The sequence below is a fragment of the Bos javanicus genome, chromosome 5 (genome assembly GCF_032452875.1).
Source record: "Bos javanicus breed banteng chromosome 5, ARS-OSU_banteng_1.0, whole genome shotgun sequence".
Lineage (NCBI taxonomy): Eukaryota > Metazoa > Chordata > Mammalia > Artiodactyla > Bovidae > Bos > Bos javanicus.
This window is the reverse complement of record NC_083872.1, coordinates 42,848,342-42,871,957: the sequence shown is the minus strand read 5'-3', so window position 1 is coordinate 42,871,957 and position 23,616 is coordinate 42,848,342. Positions and strand designations below refer to the sequence as shown.

At 36.9% G+C, this 23,616-nt stretch overlaps 1 protein-coding gene across 4 annotated transcripts in view; it reads right to left on the bottom strand.

Annotated features, from left to right (window-relative positions):
- CPNE8 (copine 8) overlaps positions 1–23,616 on the bottom strand; it is a 276,946-nt gene that overhangs the window by 76,618 nt on the left and 176,712 nt on the right. For all 4 annotated transcript variants that reach the window (XM_061416467.1, XM_061416469.1, XM_061416468.1 and 1 more), the window contains one exon: positions 12,142–12,217. In XM_061416467.1, coding sequence (XP_061272451.1) covers positions 12,142–12,217 — 76 coding nt within the window. The remainder of the gene's footprint in view (positions 1–12,141; positions 12,218–23,616) is intronic.

The following is a 23,616-nucleotide window of genomic DNA, read 5'->3' as shown; positions in this document are numbered from 1 at the left end:
GTCAAGAGTGCATGGTACTGGCACAAAAACAGAAATATAGACAAAAGGAAGAACATAGAAAGCCCAGAGATAAACCTGTGCATCTATTGGCATCTTTGACAAAGGAGGCAAGAATATACAATAGAGAAAAGACAGCCTCTTCAATAAGTGGTGCTGGGTATACTGGAGAGCTACATGTATAAGAATAAGATTAGAACACTTCCTAACAGCATACATAAAAAGAAACTCAAAATGGAATAAATATCTAAATGTAAGGTCAGAAACTATGAAACTTTTAGAGGAATATATAGATAGAACACTCTATGACATAAATCACAGCAAGATCATCTTTGACCTACCTCCTAGAGTAATGGAAATGAAAACAAAAGTAAACAAATAGGTCATAATTAAACATAAAAGCTTTTGCACAGCAAAGGAAATCATGAACAAGATGGAAAGACAACCCTCAAAATGGGAGAAAATAACTGCAAAGGAAGCAACTGATAAATGATTAATCTCCAAATTATACAATCATTCCATCACCTCACTTCCAATCTATGTGTGTCTTTTTCCCTTAAGTGGGTCTTTTATAGGCAGCATATTGTAATCTCGTTGTGCCCGACTCTTTTTGTGACCTCACGCACTGTAGCTTACCAGGTTCCTCTGCCCATGGGATTGCCCAGGCAAGAATTCTCAAGTGGGTTGCCATTTTCTTCTCCAGAGGATCTTCCTGACCCAAGGATTGAAGCTGTCTCTCTTTCCTTGCAGGAAAGGAGCTGTCTCTTCCTTTCCTTCTTTACTGATGAGCCACCAGGGAAGTCCACAATGGGATGTTACTCAATCATAAAAGGGAATGAAGGAGTGTCTTTTGCAAAGACATGGATGTAGCTAGAGGTTGTCATACAGAGTATGTAGTAAATCAGAAAGAGAAAAACAAATATCGCATGATATGGCTTATATGTGGAATCTCAAAAAATGGTAGAGATGAACTTATTTGCAAAGCAAAAATAGAGTTACAGATGTAGAGATCAAAGATATGGTTACCAAGGGAGGAAAATGGGATGGATGAACTGGGAAACTGGGACTGAAATATTTACACTACTATGTATAAAACAGACAACTAATGAGAACTTCCTGTTTAGCACAGGGATCTCTACTCATTGCTCTATTGTGATTTAAATTAGAAGGAAATCTAAAAGAGTGGATAAAAGTATTGTATGATTGATTTACTTTGCTTTATAGCAAGAAACTAACAACATTTAAAAGAAACTATGGTTGGGTGGCATCACCGACTCGATGGACATGAGTCTGAGTAAGCTCTGGGAGTTGGGGATGAACAAGGAAGCCTGCTACAGTCCATGGGGTCACAAAGAGTCAGACAGGACTGAGAGACTGAACTGATAGGCCAATAAATATTAATAAAAACCAAATATTTTATTGAGACTGTGAATAAGAAGGGTGTCTACTCAGTGGTAAAGAATCTGTCTGCAATGCAGGAGATGTGGTTTCTATCCTTGGGTTGGGGAGCTCTCCTGGAGAAAGACATGGCAACCCATTCAAAAATTTTGTCTGGGAAACCACATGGACAGAGGAGTGTGGCAGGCTACAGTCCATGCGGTGGCAAAGAGTTCATCATGACTTAGTAACTAAACAACAACAACAATATTCAGTTCAGTTCAGTCACTCAGTTGTGTCCGACTCTTTGCGACCCCATGAATCGCAGCACGCCTGGCCTCCCTGTCCATCACCAACTCCTGGAGTTGACCCAAACCCACGTCCATCGAGTCAGTGATGCCATCCAGCCATCTCATCCTCTGTCGTCCCCTTCTCCTCCTGCCCCCAATCTCTCCCAGCATCAGAGTCTTTTCCAATGAGTCAACTCTTCACATGAGGTGGCCAAAGTACTGGAGTTTCAGCTTTAGCATCATTCCTTCCAAAGAAATCCCAGGGCTGATCTTCAGAATGAACTGGTTGGATCTCCTTGCAGTCCAAGGGACTCTCAAGAGTCTTCTCCAACACCACAGTTCAAAAGCATCAATTCTTCGGCGCTTATCCTTCTTCACAATCCAACTCTCACATCCATACATGACCACAGGAAAAACCACAGCCTTTACTAGACGAACCTTTGTTGGCAAAGTAATGTTTCTGCTTTTGAATATGCTATCTAGGTTGGACATAACTTTCCTTCCAAGGAGTAAGCATCTTTTAATTTCATGGCTGCAGTCACCATCTGCAGTGATTTTGGAGCCCAAAAAAATAAAGTCTGACACTGTTTCCACTGTTTCCCCATCTATTTCCCATGATGTGATGGGACCAGATGCCATGATCTTAGTTTTCTGAATATTGATTACTTTGCCCAATTATTGATAAGCAAATATTTATTGACATATTAAATCTTGTTTTCTGATTGATTCTTTGTTTTTTCCTTGTTTCTTTCTTTTTGTGGTTTGATGATTTATTTTATGCTTGTGTTCTCTTAATTTTTTGTGAATCTATTGTATGTTTTTGATTTGTGGTTTCCCTATTTTTCAAGTATGTTAACACCTTCCTATATCTGATAGCAATATAGGCTTAAACACACTGTAAAAAAAAAAAAAGAATCTGCATTTTATTACTCTTTCCTTATATTTTATGATTTTGATGTTATTTTTTACACCTTCATCTCTATCTTTTTGCTGTTCCTTGTGTTTATCATTGATTTCAAAAATACATTTTTTTCCTTTATCTCTGTTTGATCTGTATACTGGCTAATTTAAGTGATTTACTTTCAAATTATGATTTTCTTCTGCCTGTATCTTCTTGCTTCTTTTCCACTCAGAGGAGATGTTTCAATATTTATTGTAGGGTAGATTTAGCGTTGCCATATTTTTTAGCTTTTACTTGTCTGAGAAATTCTTTGCATCTCCTCCTTTTCTAAATGATAAACTTTTGGATAGAGTATTCTAGGTTGTAGATTTTCCCTTTCAAGACTTTAAATATATTCTGCCACTCCCTTCTGGTCTGCAGTGTTTCTGTAGGTAATCAGCTGATAGCCTTCTGGGAATTTCCTTGTAATGAACTCCTTGTTTTTCTCTTGCTGCCCTTAGAATCCTTTCTTTAATGTTTGCCATTTTAACATGTCTTGGTGTAGGTCTGTTTGGGTTCATCTTGTTTAGAACCCTCTGTGCTTCCTGTATCTGAATACATGTTTCCTTGATTACATTTGGGAAGTTTTCAGCCACAATTTTTTCAAATACATTTTCAGTCCTCCTTTCTCTTTCTTCTCCTTCTAGAACCCTGATTATGTGTAGACTGGCACAGTTTATATTATCCCACAGGTCTCTTATATTGCTTTCAATATTTTTTTCCCCAGTTTGGCTTTCTGTCTGCTATTGATTGGTTACTGACCATTATTCTATCTTTCATATCACTTATTCTTTATTCTGCATTATTAATCTTGCTTTTAGCTCAGTTTTCATCTCAGTAAATTAATTTTCTGACTTTTCTTGGCTCCTCCTTATAGTTTCTAGTCCTTTTTACTGTAATCTGCATTTCTGTCCATATCCTTTCTTAATTTCTTCAATATTTTCATTACCTCCATTTGGATCTAAGTGTCTATTAGATTCAAATGGTGTGTTTCATTGTTCCTTCAGGGGTGCCAGAGTCCAGCTCCCGCAGCCAGGGATTCAACCTGAAGAGATGAATGGTGTCGGCAATGAGACAGCCTCTCAGTTTTCTTTTGGACTGCCTCTTTATTTCAAGTTTAAGATTCTCTTTTATACTTTTACAAAAACATTATGTCAGAGATTTGACATTTTCAGTTCCCCCTCACCCAGATTTATTATCTCCATAAATCATTGTTGCTCTTCAAACAGAGTTCCTGCTTCAGTGCTTCTCTCAGAATCAGCCTTACCATCTATTGTCTACTTCCTCTAATGTGTCCTATAGTTAACTTGTGATTACATTGTAACTCATGCTACATTCCTCAGTTTACTACTTATCTTCCTAAATCTTGTTTGCCCCTAACATCTTGAGCTCACTCTCTCTTAAAAAGGCTTCTAGCTATAGTGTCTCTAAAAATTCCTAACTTCTATGAGCTATAATAAAATATGCTAACTTTACAACATTCCTTAAATCTTTAACTTCTAACTATATTAATTATTTTTAAGCCTAAATTCAGTAAACTCCTTTGCCATCAACTTTTTCCTCACAAACAGGCTTCAGAAAGCAATCTCTCCCATGGCCTCGAGCTGCGGCCTATGTGCTCATCCTGGAACACTCTTTTGTAAAGTCCTTAAACAAATGTCAATGATTAACTTTATGAATTATTCTCTGAGCACAGCTGCAGAAGGCTTTGTGCCTTCTCATGCTCCTCTCAAGAACAATAAGCACCTTAATATTCCTTTTCAGTCAACTCAGCAAGGAGAGGAAAAAACAAGTCAGAATTACAAGGCCTAACTCCTTCATCCTGGGTTTGTGCCTGTGGAATGAGGAGAGGGTGCCTGGGGCCATGCCTCCATTTTGTCAGTAATGCCTAACGCGGCTCCCGACACAGGGGAATTCTCTTGGTCTATTAACTGAGAGTGGCTCCTCTACTTTGTCATTTTGCTTATAGTTCTCTTGTCAGTTTAGCAGAAACAATCATCTACTGTAGTCTTAAAGGGCTATTTATATGCAGAAGCTTCTCTGTGTAGCTTAAATGGTTTAACATTTTTTTGGTATGAAGGCTATTTTTGGTTTGGAGGCTTGCTGTCTCTTTCTTTAGCCTGTGCTGGCCATTATCCCCTTGATAAGGGGTGTGCAGGTACACAACTCAAGCAGGCTCCCAGAAAGAGAGAAGCAGTGGTTGGCTCCTGGTCACAGACCCTCACCAGCAGTCTGATCCTACCTCTGGAGTCTGAGATGACAGCAGTGGCTCGTACCTACCCCTGGAGCTTGTTTTGCTGGTGCCTTGCCACCTCAGAGTGAGTGCAGAGAAAGAAGCTCCTGTGGTGGGCCCACCCCTCTCTTCTCACACCCGTCCAACATTATTGCCCTCCCTCCTTGGTGGGCCCAGGCCTCCTCTCACAACACACTCTAGCCTCCTCAGGCTATCTCCATGCAGCCAACCCCAGTCCTCTTCCTTGGGTCTTACCTCCAAAGCACAAGCCCCTCATTACCTCAGTGATGAGTACCTCAAGCTTGGGAGTGCTGGGCAGCACTGACTGTGCAAGTCTCTCTCTGCTTTGGCCTCAGTGAACCAGTTACTATGCTCTCCTCTGAGGCTCCAAAGCTCCCTCTCTGTCCCTGCTGATCTGCCTGCCAGTGAATGGACTTCCCTTCATGCAGAAAAATTTTCCCTTTCACAGCTCCCTCCCAAGGACACAGGTCCCAGGTCCCATCCTGATTCCTTTCTCCCCTTCTCCTTTTTTTTTTTAAACTTTTTCTTTTGCCCTGCCCAGCGATTTTCTTGCTTTTTTGGAAGTCAGAGGTCTTCTGCCCATGTTCAATAGATGTTCTATGAGAACTCTTCCATTTGCAGATGTATTTTTTATGTATTTATAGGAGAAAATGAGCTCCATAGCCTACTCTTTCACCATCTTGATCCAGTGTCAAATAGGAGGGCTTTTAAAAGCTCAGGCATATTACTGGGGATCTAGAAGGCCACGTGCTTGTGTAGAACTGTGTGAATGGCCAAGGAAGACCTTGAAGAAACCATAATTCTTCATCTATGGCTGACTCTGAGTCTTTGTTTAAGCATCAAGTGAAAGCCAAGGCAGAATATTACACTTAGAACATATAAGAAGTGCACAAACATACACAAATCTTGGTCAAATTATGTGCTGACCACTAGTTAACAAGGCACAGACTGCAGTGAACCACACAGAAAAGGAAAAGAGCTTTTACAGAATTACTCCAAGAAAGTCACTAAATCCATAAACAGCAACAACAGCAAATCCTGGAAAAAGCAGAGGATCTGATTTCCAGTGTAACTATATTATATATTTAAAAATTTCCAGCATTCAACAACAGCCAAAATTGTAAGATATGCAAAGAAACAAGAAAGTATGGTCCATACATAGAAAAAAGCAATCAATAGACTATATCCTTGGTAACTTATAGATATGAAATTTATTTAATATATTCTTCAAATCAGTCACTATTAATACATTTACAAAATAAAGAAGAAATAAACTGTGAAATAAACTATGAAATAACATTTCACCAAATAGAAAAATCAGTAAGATCAAAATTATTAAAAAGAACCAAATAGAAATTCTCAACTTTAAAAGTACAGTAACAAATGAAATATTTGCTAGAGAGGCTTAATAAAACATTTGAGTTGGCAGAAGAAATAATGAGTAAACTTGAAGATGGGTCAAATGAGATTTTCTAGTGTAAGAAACAAAAATAAAAAATAAGAACAAATCATATGAGACATGTGGGATATGATCAAATATAAAAACATATATATATAGATAGATACATAGATAGATAGAAAGTATTTGGAGTACCAGAAGGAAAAGTGAGAAAGGGGCAAAGAATATTTGAAGGAATAATGATTGAAAATTTCCCTAGTTGCCTCAACAAAACTGAATTCCCTTACATGTGTGCAAAAAATGAAGTTTCCAATGTATATAGGACCAAGATCTATATATATGTTATATATAACATACAAAGTTCTTCCAGATATTCTTCAGACTAATCTCTTCTATTGATAACACAAAGAATAAGAACACATTGTTATCTGAAATTTTGGCACAAATATTCATGCAGGGTATTTAATAAGAAACAATTGTTACTAAGCTTTTTTGTTATTAGATGTGACACCAATCTCATTAAGCAAACTTTGTTGGATAAGAGAGATCCAAAGAGAAGAACATATTTTAAAGATACGGAAATTCAATGTAATTGATCTCTGGAGCATTATTACTGAACACAGGCAAAGTACCTGTGTTCTAAGTACAAAAGGACTAATATGCTTGCGTTGTTCCTCTTCAACCTTAAGGGTATGGAGAAAGAACAGATATCTATATAAGTACAACCTGTCATATTAATTTCACTGTCTATTTCAAGCCTTAACATGGGTTTCTGAAAGACTCAGATAGAAAAATTGCTCCATTACTCCAACTTCGTCTTTGTCTGGGAAGGTTTCTTGGGCTAAATTTGCTGCACTCCCCTCTAGATATCTCATATCTGCTAGCTATATATAGCACCTATCAAGGTAACGTAAACATATTTTATGTGTTTGTTTCTCCCATTAGACAGTGAAGTTTTCATTTATCTCTCCATCCTTTGGGTCTAATATAGAGTGCAGAATATAGAAGTCATGTGATAAATATCTTATTCATAAACTAATAAACAAACGAATGTGTGAAATACAACTGCTTTAGCCTAGTAAAGCAACAGGAGGAGATTTCTCCACTTAACTTAAAGGAGGCCAATTTTAGTTTAGTGTCAGTTTGGAGGAAAATATTTGTCATTATTGACTAAGTACTGGGATATTCTCCTTTGCTATTGATGTATATTAAATTTAAATAATTACAGAAAATGTAACAAATGACAAACCTCAAGGATTAATAGTGCTAGAACATACCTTATGCTCAACAAATATGTGGCGGTTAACTGGCAAGGTAGGTTTAAGTCAGAAATAACTAATCTGTTTGCTTTGATAACTTGGATTTCTTTAATGACTAAATCATACTTTTTCATTTCCTTCAGTCTTCATCTAAATAACAGTTAAGATGTTCAAACATACGAAGCAAAAAAACAACTAATTATGTAACACCTTGCTGACACAACTAAAATGCATATTTTTCTCTTTGTGTTAAAAAAGGGTTGAGGAGAGTGAGAACAAGATGGAGGAGGAGTAGGTGGACGTGGAGTACATCTCTCTCCACGGACACATCAGGAATACACCTTCAGACACAGAAGTGCATGCAGAACACAAGCTGAGAGCGGACAGGAGTACCTGACCAGTACCTGACCAGAAAAGAATATATAGAACCATACAAAACACGGTAGGATGAAGGAACTAGGGGGAAAACAAGGAGTGTCAGTAAAACTGGACCTGTCCACGGTGGGTGGGAGTACTGAAGCAGGGGTCCGATCCTCACATCAAGGCAATTTTCCGAATCAGAGGAGAAACATTCAAGGCTGAGAGTGAAACAGCTGATTTGTGGCAGCCTAAATGGGATGAGAATCAGACAGTCCTTAACACAGCCATTCATACTCTGGACAGGGACGCTGGTCCCCTGGAAGGCACAGCAGCTGGGAGCTGGAGTTTAGGGATTGTGGAGCAATCCCAGTGGAAGGGCTGCTGTTGACTGTGAGGGGATGTGAGAGAGGAGATTGTGGTGGGAAATGCCAGTGGAGGAATGCCAGACAGCCATGGAAGCAGTCTCCCCACACGCCAGCATCAGCAGCCGAATGATAGAGAGTGTGGCCCAAACACCTGATGCACTGACCTAGAGCATAGGACCCCACCCAGGGTGCTCTGTTAAGTGATTGATATGCAAACTACAGAGTAGGACCCCACCCAGGGTGCCCCTTTAAGTGCCTCATGTGCCGATCTACAGGGTAGGACCCCAGCCAGGGCAGTCTCTCTATACCTGATGCACCGAACACTCTGATAGGGCCATAACTTCTGTGGCAGACGCAGTCCATGTCCCTGCACAATTGGCACCATCAGGGTCCCCACAAGCCAAGCAGTGGTGCGATCTTCATGCTCAACTCTTACTGGGGCAGAGCTGCTACAGGCAAAAAAAAGTCTTGTGTCTGTGCATGCAGGGTTGCTTCGACCATGTCCGATGCTTTGCAACCCTGTAGACTGTGTCCTGCCAGCCTTCTCCATCAGGGAGGTGGTTCTCCAGGCAAGAATACTGGAATTGTATTGGCCAATACTTGTTGCCATACCGTTCTAGAGCACTATATTTCCTACTGCCCTAGCCACCAACTCCCCTGAGTAAGGGGCAAACCCAAGCCCTCCAGGGCAGCCTCAGGAGCAAATTCCAGTAAATCACCTACATGTAGAGGTGGAAATAAAACCACAAATGAAACTGAGGGGCAGTGCGGCTAAGGAAGAAGACTCAAAACCTTCCTACCAGCTGTACAAGCTACAGATTAAATCCACACGATCAAGTAGGAATCAATAGTAGAATACCTGAAGCAGAAGAATAAATCAGTGAGCTGGAAGATAAAACGGTGGAAATAACTTCTGAAGAGCAGAATAAGGTAAAAAGAATGAAAAGAACTGAGTCTCAGAGACCTCTGGGACAATATCAAATGCACCAACATTCAAATTATAGGGGTCAGCAGCATCAGAAGAAGAAGAAAAAAAGAAAGGGTATGATAAAATTTATATTTGAAAATTTCCCCAACATGGAAAAGGAAATAGTCAATCAAGTCCAAGAGGCACAATAAGTCCCATATAGGATAAACCTAAGGAGAAACATGCTAAGACACACAGTAATCAAAAAAACAAAGACTAAACACAAAGAAAGAATATTAAAAGCAGGAAGGGAGAAGCAACAAGTAACATACAAGGGAAACCCTATATGCTTAACAGCTGATCTTTTAGCAGAAACTCTGCAGCCCAGAAGGGAATGGCAGGATATATTTAAAGCACTGAAAGGGAAACATCTACAGCCAAGATTACTATACCTGGAAAGGATCTTATTCAAAATTGATGGAGAAATCAAAAGCTTTTCAGACAAGCAAAAGTTAAGAGAATTCAGTACCACCAAACCAGCTTTACAACAAATGTTAAAGGGAATTATATAGTCAAGAAATACAAGAGAAAGAAAAAGATCTCTACAATCAACCCCAAGCAATTAAGAAAACGGCAATACGAACATACATACCAATAATTACTTTAAATGTAAATGGATTAAATGTTCTAACCAAAAGACACAGACTGGCTGAATGGATACAAAAACAAGACCCATATATATGCTGTCTACAAGAAACCTACTTCAGACCTAAGATGCTCAACATTGCTCATTATTAGAGAAAACCAAATCAAAACTACAATGAGATATCACCTCACACTGGTCAGAATGGCCATAATCAAAAAGTCTTCAAACAATAAATGCTGGAGAGGGTGTGGAGAAAAGGGAATGCTCTTATGGGCATGTAAATTGATACAACCACTGTGGAATATAGTATGGAAATTCCTTAAAAAACTAGAAATAAAACCACCATCAGTTCAGTTCAGTCTCTCAGTCGTGTCTGACTCTTTGTGATCCCATGAATTGCAGCACGCCAGGCCCCCCTGTCCATCACCAACTCCCGGAGTTCACTCAGACTCATGTCCATAGAGTCGGTGACGCCATCCAGCCATCTCATCCTCTGTCGTCCCCTTCTCCTGCCCTCAATCCCCGTCCAGCATCAGAGTCTTTTCCAGTGATTCAACTCTTCGCATGAGGTGGCCAAAGTATTGGAGTTTCAGCTTCAGCATCAGTCCCTCCAAAGAACACCCAGGACTGATCTCCTTTAGAATGGACTGGTTGGCTCTCCTTGCAGTCCAAGGGACTCTCAAGAGTCTTATCCAACACCACAGTTCAAAAGCATCAATTCTTCAGCACTCAGTTTTCTTCACAGTCCAAATCTCACATCCATACAGGATCACTGGAAAAACCATAGCCTTGACTAGATGAACCTTTGTTGGCAAAGTAATGTCTCTGCTTTTGAATATGCTATCTAAGTTGGTCATAACTTTCCTTCCAAGGAGTAAGAGTCTTTTAATTTCATGGCTGCAGTCACCATCTGCAGTGATTCTGGAGCCTGGAAAAATAAAGTCAGCCACTGTTTCCACTGTTTCGCCATCTATTTCCCAGGAAGTGATGGCACCAGATGCCATGATCTTCGTTTTCTGAATGTTGAGCTTTAAGCCAACTTTTTCACTCTCCTCTTTCATTTTCATCAAGAGGCTTTTTAGTTCCTCTTCACTTTTTGCCATAAGGGTGGTATCGTCTGCATATCTGAGGTTATTGATATTTCTCCCAGCAATCTTGATTCCAGCTTGTGCTTCTTTCAGCCCAGAGTTCCTCATGATGTACTCTGCGTAGAAGTTAAATAAGCAGGGGGACAGTATACAGCCTTGATGTACTCCTTTTTCTATTTGGAACCAGTCTGTTGTTCCATGTCCAGTTCTAATTGTTGCTTCCTGACCTGCATATAGGTTTCTCAAGAGACAGGTCAGATGGTCTGGTATTCCCATCTCCCAGCAATCCCACTCCTAGGCATATACTCTGAGGAAACCAAAATTGAAGAAGACACATGTATCCCATTGTTCATTGCAGCACTATTTACAATAGCTAGAACATGGAAGCAATCTAGATATCCATTGACAGACGAATGGATAAAGAAGTTGTGGTACATAAACACAATGGAATATTACCCAGCCATAAAAAGGAACCCATTTGAGTCAGTTCTAATGAGGTGGATGAACCTAGAACCTATTATACAGAGTGAAGTAAGTCAGAAATAGAAAGATAAATATTGTAGTCTAATGCATATATATGGAATCTAGAAAAATCATACTGAAGAATTTATTTACAGGGCAACAATGGAGAAAGAGACATAGAGAATAGACTTATGGACATGGGGAGAGGGGAGGAGAGGGTGAGATGTATGGAAAGAGTAACATGGAAACATATTACCATATGTAAAATAGATAGCCAATGGGAATTTGCTGTATAGCTCAGGAAACTCAAACAGGGGCTCTGTATCAACCTAGAGGGGTGGGATGGGGAGGGAGATGGGAGGGAGGTTCAAAAGGGAGGGGTTATATGTATACCTATCACTGATTCATGTTGAGGTTTGGCAGAAAACAATAAAGTTCTGTAAAGCAATTATCCTTCAATAAAAAATGAATTAATTAAAAAAAAGGGTTGAGGAGAACGTTAGTAGGAAGGCAAAACATAAAGGCTGAAGCTCAAGGAAAAATAAACATATCCATATTGGATGTTTTTTAAATAAGAAAATGTTTCATAGGCAAGAATTTTAAATCAACAAAGTAGATTCAAATGACCATGTGATTTGAAGAGAAATATTATTTAATCTCAAAAACCAATCTTCTCAATAAGTTTAAAGATTCTTATTTATATTGGTAACTTTTGGCAATTATCTTTTGTAAAAATCCATATTTTAAAAGCATAATTGTACTTATTCCAGAAAAATATAAAGTAAAATTCCTCTTACCTCATATACATTGAACTGTGATTGCCCTCTAGAAAGTTCCCTGTAGCTTGTTGTAAATTCTCCAATGAAATCATGACTATAATTAAGGAGAAAATACATATAGTATTAGCTTTCAGACATTTGTTAATTTTATATTAAAACTTTAAATATATATTCTTATCATGAAAAAATTCTTGATATTACTATGAAAATAATACTAATATGATAATTTAAAACACATTGATACTTTGTTATGTATATCCCAAATTAAATTTTGTTAGTATTCAAAAATATTTCATTTATCACACCAATGTTAATATTTCAAATAGGTTTATTAGTGTCAATAACTCATATTTCAAAAGCATTTTGTCTATGCTATCCTAATGATTAACCATTAACTAGGATGAAATTTTAAGACACACAAAATTTATTACCATACATATCAATAATCACGAATATACAAAATCTTCAAACCTTCCAATGACCAGTATGTAATAGATCACTATTTTTAAAAGGGAATCCCACGTTGACATGGAATGTCAGGTAGTTAGAATAGGAAAAATGAGTCCAGAATGGTGGTGGCTAAAAGACAAGGAAGGGTAAAGCCCGCGAAAATAGAACAAAGGAAGGTCTGAGGACCGGAGTGAGGAGCTCAGGTAAAACAAACAGGATTCCTGGCTAGCCCAATTTACATAGGGCAGGCCCAGACGGAGGAGAAAAGCCATATAAAAAGAGGAGCCAAAATTGGGCTGGGCGCCCCTTTTCTCTTCGTGTCTTTTGGGTTGGCATGTCCTCACACCTTGAGGATGTATTTTCCTTTACTTTCTAAGTAAAACTGAGCAGTAACACTGGTCCATCTGAGGGCTGTAACACTGGTCCATCACTTCAGGTTTTTGTTGTGACGAGACAGACCTGAGGAAATTACACACTCCCCTGACAGAAAATAGTCACTAAGCTTTATACTAATAATTTTAAAGTACATTGATAATACCAAACATGGTTAATCTGAACTTTACCATAAAGCAATCATCACTGCTTTCTCAGAAAGTAGAACTTTTACAAGTGCCTTCTCAATTTAGACATGGAAGGGTAAAGATTGAGAAAGCATATGTTTGTTTTCACTATAAAATACTTAACAATGTAATTACTGAGCTTGATTTATGCAACTGTAAAAGAAGTGTTATGCATTCGGCAGATTAGAGTGGATGTGTAAGGTTGCAAAGAGTCAAACACAACTGAGCAGCTAACACACACACACACTAATTTTATGGTCAAAACTAGGTTGAACACACACAGAACACACAGTGAGACATAAACATAAAATGCTGGTATTTGGTGCAATGCTGAAGTGCAATAGATTAGAGGAGGAAGATAAAAGATTGTAGGAGCTGAATTAGTATAACAAAAAGGGATATTGCTGTTATTTGTGTGATAGAATTTAAGCTCGGCCCATTTGCTTGCAAATATGAGGTGTTACCACAAAAACAGATATTTCCCCCAAAATCCAGGCAGGTTTTTGCTTAACTCTGCATCATTAAAATCCATAGATCTGATAACCAGTAACAAGCAATAAGCAAATTGTTGCTAGCCAACCACAACTGATTTCTAAAGTTGGGATTTCGAAGAAAAAAAAACTAGTGGTCATTAAGTAGTGTTTTTGCAATAAATTTTTAAAAATTAGGATGTAAGATACAACTCATCTAGATATCCGGTTTCCCAGTTCTCCCATATTTTAAACATCTTGTACATTTATGACAATAATCTATATAGGGCATTTCTCTTTATCCCAGTATCACCGTGACCTCTTCTACAGTTGTTTTAAAAGCAGATGTACACACATGAAATTAGTAAATGAAAAGAGGATTGAAGACCATACTTAAAATACATTTGTATTTGTGAATCCAAAACCCTCAGCATTTGCTCTTTCAATTTATATGGGGAAAATTACAAAACAGTAATTTCATGCTACATATTTCTTATAAATAAAATAAATCTCTTTGACTTTCAGAAGTGCAAGCTTATAACCATGATATCTTTATAGAAATCTCTGAGACTCTGCTTAGAATCTATTCTCTTCATTGCTGTGTGTGTTTTGATATCTTAAGTAATGGTCACCAAGAAAAGGTTCTATTAAAGCACTTCAAACGCAATATTTTATATTGATTAAGTGTGGACAAGCTTCGTATACCAGAGCTCACCACACTAGTCATAAACACAAGGCAGTGAGTGGCAACAGCAATATAACAGCCAAGCCTAGACATAAGGTGCTTTGTCTCAAAAATACATCTCAAGAATCTAGGTGCATAAGTGAATAATTCTCGGGTCAGTTTTGTTACAGATCTCTTGAAATGAATGAGAATATTTAGTTTCCTTTGTGAACTTCTGTAATCCAAATACTGTATATTAAATCATAAATAAGTACTTTAAAGAAAGTATTGAAGGTGCTCTTCACTGATTTATTCTTATCTTTTCCCCTATCATTAATTATTACTGGATTTTACTAAGATTAAAAGAAAGAAAAGTAATTTATTTTAATATTTTATCTGTTCATAGTTGTCAATACAAAAATATTGAAATAATTCTCACTACACAGAGGAATATGATGAAAAGTACTCTGATAATATGTTACAATCAACAGTTTTCCTGAGATTCAATAATACTGCTTTGATATTTCTTGTTAGTTTAGTTCTAACTAAAATAATTATTCTGTGTTATAAGTCTCAAAGCTCTCTGCATTTACAAAATAAAGTTTACTCCACGGTGGTTGATCTGATTTGTGTCCATTTACATTTCTAATTTTTTCCAAAATTTTTTATAATTGAAATATATTATTTAAAATCTGAAGAAATAAACAGATATTGAGAACAAATTGATTAATATTATAGGTAGTATGTCAACTCTCAAAATGTCTAGAGTAAACTGACTGATTTTTGAATAAAATTTGAATATTATAAGTATTTCTATACTCTATTAATAGTGGAAAAGGAGTATTTTGCATATTTATATTTACATCTGAAATCTGTAAGACAGTCCCTACTTAACAAAGTGTCCATCTTTCCCATTTTTGACATCTTCTTTTACTTACCTTTTACACTACTGCTTAAGTATTATCTCCTCTAAGAAATCTCTCCTCCTTTATGTGCTTTCTCTTTTTTTTTTTTAATTTTATTTTATTTTTAAACTTTACATAATTGTATTAGTTTTGCCAAATATCAAAATGAATCCGCCACACACTTCCTATATTGTATAATAGCTGTTGTTTAAAAATCTCCCCTTCTAGTTTTTATAACATACTCAAAGTTATGAAAGCTGAGTGACTTTCTCTGGTGGTCTTGAAGCTAAGACTTTCTGTTCCCAGTGTAGGAAGCCCTGGTTTGATCCCTGGTTGGGGAACTAGAACATACATGCCACAAAGAGTCCAGTGTCACAACTAAAGATCCAACAAGTTGCAACTAAAAAAAAGATCCTAAATGCCACAATGAAGATCAAAGATCACAAAACAGACAAATAAAAGAAAAGGAAAGATGTTAATTTCATCTCCATATTCTCAGATCTACTTCAGTGCCTGGTAACCCATAGGCATTATTGAATGTTGCAAATATATTCAAGGCAATGTCACAATCATGCTGTAATCTTACCTTACCAGTAATATTAACAGTTTTGCTTCACGTGAATTATCGTTAGTACAAAAGAATGGGACAAATGTTGAGCATATTAGCCACTCCTACTCTATTCCTTTGAAACAACTCTCTCTGAGGGTAACTGATAACTGTTATTTTCCCATAAAAATGCACCCACATTATCACACAAAAGATATAAAAAAAGAGACAGAATATTGCCTTTTCTAGGCATTTCCAATGGTTTTCCTGAAGGAAATCCTACTTTAGGCACAATGGATGATGCCTATTTTCCTTGCAATCATTAAATTAATATTCCATATATGTAGAAACAGCAAATACATACTGAATCTATCTTACCCTTTTCTATCATCATGTTGTCTTGAGTAAGTCACTTTGGGATCTTTATGTATTCATCTAAAAATTGGAGGCAATGACTATTTACTGTTTTGAAAATAAATCTAGATAATTCATTTGATTTTTTTTCTGTGAAAGGCACATAATTCCTTATACAAGTCATTATTAAAATACATTTTTTTCTGATTTTTAAGTAATATGACTCTAGATACCTATATGTGTCTTAAAGAAGCTTTAATCAAAATAATATCTGAAGATGTAACAGGCTTATGAATTGATATTTGGAAGTCAGAATTATAAGATCTCTATTCATATCTTTTTATTGAAGTACACATTTTTAAGAGTGTTTTTTTTTTTTTAATTTCCTCAGGAAATATTTATTAAGCATCTACTACGTATCTACCATGTATTAGATGTTGAGATGTATTAGATGATAAGATGAAGCATAAGACAGATCCAGACTGACAACACGTTTGCTATCTAAATGGGGGATAAGTTTCCTTCTTTTTTCTTTTTTACTGTTCCTTGTTAATTAAGCAAAAGTGTACCACAATTTCTCAATAGCTATATTTAAGAATAATTTATATTATTTTTACTGTAGGAGAAGAGCAGCAGTGGTTTTTTTTTTTTCCCAGAGGTGACTGAAGTCAAGACATTAATTCCATAATTGTAGGTAAAATGTATCATGAGAATTTTGATTTCCCATGATCATCACAAAAGTCCAGCTAACAACGTACCAGTTGTCCTTGATTTTGCTTTTATTTCTTTACTTTTCTTTCCAGACAAAACTTTGACTTTAACATAACTTTTCAGCATTTAGGAACATTTTTATCCATGCCATAACACTACCCTTCCTTTATTCTTAAAATTTCAATAAAATCAAGTCTTTTTTATCCTTTTAATTTCCTTAAGTCCTGAAAAAAAGTTAGTTTCCTTTAAAAAGTTCAGAAATATGCTTTTAAATATTATTCAATTATGAGTTGGTCTAAATTTAAATTTAAAGAACTATCTTGGTTCTTCCTCAGTAAACAGAGATTGTAAGCACATTCTGAAAAACTAATTGTTTTTCCTGGTTTGCTTTTACTGGTAGAAATGATCACATATAACATATAAATGAAAGTGTTTAATGTAGAAGTTATTTATCTCTATTTTTACTGAAATTTTCAGTAATTTCAAAAAGTTTACATTTTATTTACCCCTCTGTAGATTACAGCTACATTTCTGAGCCTCCAAGAAAGAAAGTGGTATAATTACTCTCAAATGTTAACAATTTATAGGAGAAATAGGCTAATTTTATCAGTCTGATTCACACCTGTTCCTTGATCCATTTCTAATACAGACAGAATTTTTAAAAGATATAAATACTATATATATAATAAGCTAAAAAAAGTGTTTAGTCAGTAGAAAACTATGAATTATTGATACAGTTTTTAATAAATATGTATATATAATTCAGATAATTCAAATCTGAAAGTAGTCATCCAAATTGCCTAGAATATTTATCTCAAATAAAACCAAGCAATTTACAAAATTTACTTTTATTTTGTGCTGTTTAGGTCAGGCATTGTCAGCAAAAAAAATGTACATGTTATAAATTTAGAAAATTATCATCCCACTTTGATGAAATTTCACAAACTGACAGTTTACTGTAATCCTTAACACAGATCTCATATGGCAGCTCAGAACTTGCACATTTGAAAGAGTTTCAGCTTCAGAAAGTCTTGTGCTTATTGTTATATCTATATTACTTTCCTACACTACTTATGGAGAAACAAACTAGGTATTTTAGGAGACTTTAATAATTCTTTATATGTTCAGAGCAGTGTCATTTTATGATAATGGTTTTAACAGCCTAAATATCTTCAAAATATTCAAATATGGAAATGACATATCTCACAAAAATTCTTTGGCTAGATGCTTGAATAAGTTAATATATTTTTAACAATATAAGACTCCAGAAGACTATGAAGCAAAATATCAGAATATCTTAGTTTTCAAGAAACACAGATCTAAGATATTAAGCAACATAAAAAGTACCAAGTGTACTTATGCTTACATATATTATCCATTTATAGAAGTCCTTCTTCTTTAGCGATAAGCACAGTAGGAACCTTGTCCTTGGAACCTATCCTAAAAATCTGTGAATTTCTTAGTGGAAAGCAAAGAACTATCCATGGAACTAAAAAAGAATAGTGTTTGCCTATCGATTTTACCTTTGAGTTCTACTGACTCTAGGCAAATCATTAAGCTTCCTAGTAAAATTTTTTCACCACTCAAAATCATAAAATATATTTTCTCATCCACATTAACGGAGAAGGCAATGACAACCCACTCCAGTACTCTCGCCTGGGAAATCCCATGGACGGAGGAGCCTGGTGGGCTACAGTCCATGGGGTCACGAGGAGTCAGACACGACTGAGTGACTGCACTTTCACTTTTCACTTTCAAGCACTGCAGAAGGAAATGGCAACCCACTCCTGTATTCTTGCCTGGAGAATCCCAGGGAGGGAGGAGCCTGGTGGGCTGTCACCTATGGGGTCACACAGAGTCCGATATGACTGATGCGACTTAGCAGCAGCAGCAGCAGCATCCACATTAAAAAAAGTTGAATTGATTAACGTGAGTTGTTTTGAACAGAACACCAGAAATATATTTTGGGTTCTTGGAAGAATGGTATTATCTTAAAAAATAGCCATATGTGTACAGTTTCAATATATTAATTTGAGGTTAAATATAAATTTATAATACCTATAATCCATTTGCTTGTTTAAACTGTGCTGAAATATATACAAATATACTAGCATGTAATCTAAAGTGGTAATACATATATGGCCAACTCTTTCTACATATTAAATATCTTATTCTATATAGTTAGTAAAACAATTGAGATGGCTATGTACAATTGCTTGGAATTTCAAAATTTAAAACTCTTATACTTGAATAATAATGAACTGGGATTATCAAACTATTCTGTCAGAGAAATTTATACAATAAAAAGACCACACCACAACATTCTTTCTTTCCCATTCTTAGTCCGTCTCTATTTTCTTTCTCTCTCTTTCTGACTAACCAATTGCAATGGAATATTAAAATTATTACAAAATAAATGTACTTGGCAAATCTATAGAGTGAACTTCTCACTGGCTGAATTTTAATAAACTGTTTTTACAGGACTTACTTACTGCTGTTTAATTTCATGTGTATTTGGAACACTAATTGATGATTGACAAGCACAGAGCTACACAACACATGTTGTTAACACATAATCTCAAATTATTTTGGTGTTTAGAATCACAGAGAAAATAGTAGGTAACCATTACATACCAATAATCATCATATTGTATAAAGGACCAGCATCATTATTAACAAAAAGTCTTCATCACGTACAACTAGAAGTTTCATTTAACTGAAAGTTTTTTATAGCCAAAAAGGAACTGGCTTTAAATTTTCTCCCAAAGCATTCATGAAGCAATCACATATATTTACATTGCTTCAAACAAATTTTTAAAGTATAAGGTTCTCCAATTTATACCTTTAATTTATATTTCAACATCTCTCCAATTCCCTAGTCTCATATTTCTAATAGCCTGTTGCATGTCTCCACTGTGGATTATAATTTTGAAAAGAGGAAGTGGGGGTTGGAAAGAGAAAAGGAAATACATTGAATGCCAAAATCTGTGTATTAAGCAATACATTTTTGAGAGAGATAAAGAGAAGCAGGATAAAACGTAGTTACTGTAGTAGTAGTGAGGGTCACTCAGTTGTGTCTGACTCTTTGCGACCCTATGGACTATACAGTTCATGGAATTCTCCAGGCCAGAATACTAGAGTCCCTTCTGTGGATCTTCCCAACCCAGGGATCAAACCTAAGTCTCCCTCATTGCACGTGGATTCTTTACCAGCTGAGCTACAAGGGAAGCCCAAGAATACTGGAGTGGGTATCCTATCCCTTCTTCAGGGGATCTTCCTGACCCAGGAATTGAACCAGGGTCTCCTGCATTGCAGGCAGATTCTTTACTAACTGAGCTATCAGGGAAGCCTAAGTATTTATTTTTGGAATACAGAATTCCATCTCTTGGATCTTCCCAAGCTCATCTGAAGCAACCAGATTTTTCTGGACTTAACTGAGAGAGAATAATAGATTGTAATTCAGTAAAAAGACACCACATTTTCTAATAACAGTTAATCATACTACTATTACTTAAATTTGCATCTATTGCCAAAGATCTTCTAGATAGAATTCTTTGTTACATACCCTCCACTGTGTATCTGTCCCAGAAGGAAAATCTCTGCTTACTGACTTAATCATCTGTCTCTTAACTCCACAAATAAAGAAGTATGAACTGGTTTAGGAATTGAGCTATCCAGTCACTCTGTGGAAGTGGCGAGTTGGTATGCCAAACTGATTCATTTATAATGTTGATATTTTATTACATATGGCTGACATTTTTTCTTAAGACCAGGACCCAGTCCCCATCACCAGCAGTTAGCACCAATCCTGAGAACTTCCAGGCCAGACAACCACCAGTATTGGAACTCAACTACACCTGCCAGCAGGCCACTAGTTAAGACACAAAGCAGGGCCTGCAGGCAGCCAGGACAGGAGTCAGCCCTGCCCACCAACATGCTCCAGCAGTCGGCACTGACACAACAGAAAGGCCTGCTCACTGCTCACAGGGGGGATCTGCAAGAATGATATGGTGACCAGAGGGAGGTAGGCTACTGGGCTCCATAGGATGTCTCCAACATAAAGTCACTTCTCCAAGACTGAGAAACATAACAAACCTACCTAAACATAAAAACAAGCACAGAGAATTAAACAAAATAAAGAGAAGAATCGGTTCCACATGAAGTAGTAAGACAAAACCTCAGGAAAAAAAAAAATGAACTGGAATACAGAACAGTACCAAGGAGAATTCAAGACTTCCAATGATCATAAAAATGCTCAACAAATTCAGGAGAGGACGTACGAATGCCATGAGAAGTTTATAAAGACAGAGAAATATAAAGAAGAACCAAACAAATCTTAAGAATATAAAAACTGAAATTTAAAACTCACTAGAAGGACTTACTGGTAGATTAGATGATAAAGAGGAACAAATCAACAAATTAGAAGACTGGTAGTGAAAAACATCCATGATGAATAGAACAAAAGGAAAAAAAGTTTTTTAAATAGAGGACATTTTAAAGAGACTACTGGAACAACACCAAGTGTACCAACACTTATACAAGAAGAAACAAGGAGAGATAAACAGGCAGAGAAATTCACTGAAGAAATAAGCTCCAAACTTTCCCAACTTGGAAAAGGAAACATATATCCAGGACTAAAAGCACAGCCTCTGAAACAAGATGAACCCAAAGAGGTCCACAAGAAGATACACTGTAATTGACATGGTAGCTCAAGATGGCAGTGTACAAGGTCATGTGCTTATCCCTTCTCACAAAATATCAAAATCACAACTAATTGCTGAACAACCACTGACAAAATATGCTGGAACATACCAAAAAAAAGAGATATGTACATCTAAGGACAAAGAGGAATTCACAATGAGATGGTAATAGGGGAGCAACTATGATAAAATCAACCATATCTGCCAAGTAGGCGATGGACAAACTGGAAAATAATTATACCACAGAAGTTATTCTGTAAGAGTGAAAGTCTTAAGTCCCGTGTCAGGTTATCCAGCATGGGGGTATGGCATGGGTGGAGGAGCCCCAGGAGAATCTAGCTTTGAAAGGCAGTGGGGTTTAATCACAGAAATTCCACAGGAATTGGTGCTTTCAAACTGTGTTGCTGGAGAAAACTTTGAGAGTCCCTTGGACAGCCAAGGAGATCAAACCTGTCAATTCTAAAAGAAATCAACCTTGAATATTCATTGGAAGGACTGAGGCTGTAGCTGAAACTCCAATACTTTGGCTACCTGATGCGAAGAGCTGACTCACTGGAAAAGACCCTGATGCTGGGAAAGATTGAGGGCAGGAGTAGAAGGGGGCAACAGAGGATGAAATGGTTGGATGGCATCATTGACTCAATGGATATGAGCTTGAACAAACTCTGGGAGGTACTGAAGGACAGCAAAGCCTGGCATGCTGCAGTTCACGTGGTTGCAAAGGGCAGGACATGACAGCAACTGAACAGCAACTTCCCAGTACTGGATGGTCTCCTGTTGGTGGAAGGTGACTGTGCCCTCACTCCAGGGACAAAGAACGAATAGACGTACTTTGGGGGAGTATCCATTGGTGGGAGTCCTCTTGAAGGTCACAATCTCTTCCTCAAGACCTAGACCAAGTCATCAGCCTGTAGGCTCCAGCACTGAGATATCTCAGGCCAAACAACCAACAGGGTGGGAATGCAGCCCAACCCATCAGCAGAAAGCCTGCTTATGATTTTTCCTGATCATGTCCCTGACCACCAGAGGCAGAAGAATCAGCTTCCATCAGTGGGAAGGAACCAGTCCCTCCCACTAGGAAGCATTCCCAAGCCTCTTGCTCACCCTCATCCACCAGAAGGCAGACAGCATAAGGAAGAAAATCTACAATCCTGTAGCCTGTGGAAATGAGATAGCAGATGAATATGCCCTAGAGGAAGGAACAGAATAAAAATCTGAGGAAAAGCTAGATGAAAAGGAGATAGGCAATCTACTTGAAAAAGAATTCAGAGTAATGATAATAAAGATGATCCAAGATCTCAGAAAAAGAAGGAATGCACAGATTGAGAATATAGAAGAAATGATTAATAAAGATTTAGAAGAACTAAAAAGCAAGCAAATATAGATGAATAATACAATAACTGAAATGAAAAATACACTAGAAGGAGTCAATAGCAGAATGACTAAGTCAGAAGAATTGTTAAGTAAGCTGGAGGACAAAATGATGGAAATCACTGCTGCAGAAGAGAATAAAGAAAAAAAGAATGAAAAGAAATGAAGACAGTATATGAGATCTCTGGGACATTAAATGCACCCAACATTTGCATTATATGGGTCCCAGAAGGAGAAGAGGGAGAGAAAGGACCTGAGAAAATATTTGAAGAGATAATAGCTAAAACTTCTTTATATGGAAAAAGAAACAGTCACCCAAGTCCAGGAAGAACAGAGGACTCAGGCAGGTTAAACCCAAAGAGTAACATGCAGAGACAAAGAGTAATCAAATTGACAAAAATTAAAAGGAAAGAAAAAAATATTAAGAAACAAGGGAAAAGCAACAAATAACATACAAAAGAATTCAGGTAAGGTTATCAACTGATTTCTCAGCACAAAATCTGCAGACCTGAAAAGAGTGGCACGATATATTTAATGTGATGAAAGGCAAGAACCTACAACCAAAAGTACTCTACTCAGCACAGCTCTTATTCAGGTTCAATGGAGAAATCAACAGCTTGGCGAACAAGCAAAAGTGAAGAGAATTCATCACCACCAGACCAGCGTCACAACAAATGCTGAAGGAACTTCTTTAAATGTAAAATAAAAAGCTACTACCTGAAAAAAGTGAATTATGAATGAAAAATGATGTAAAAGTAAAG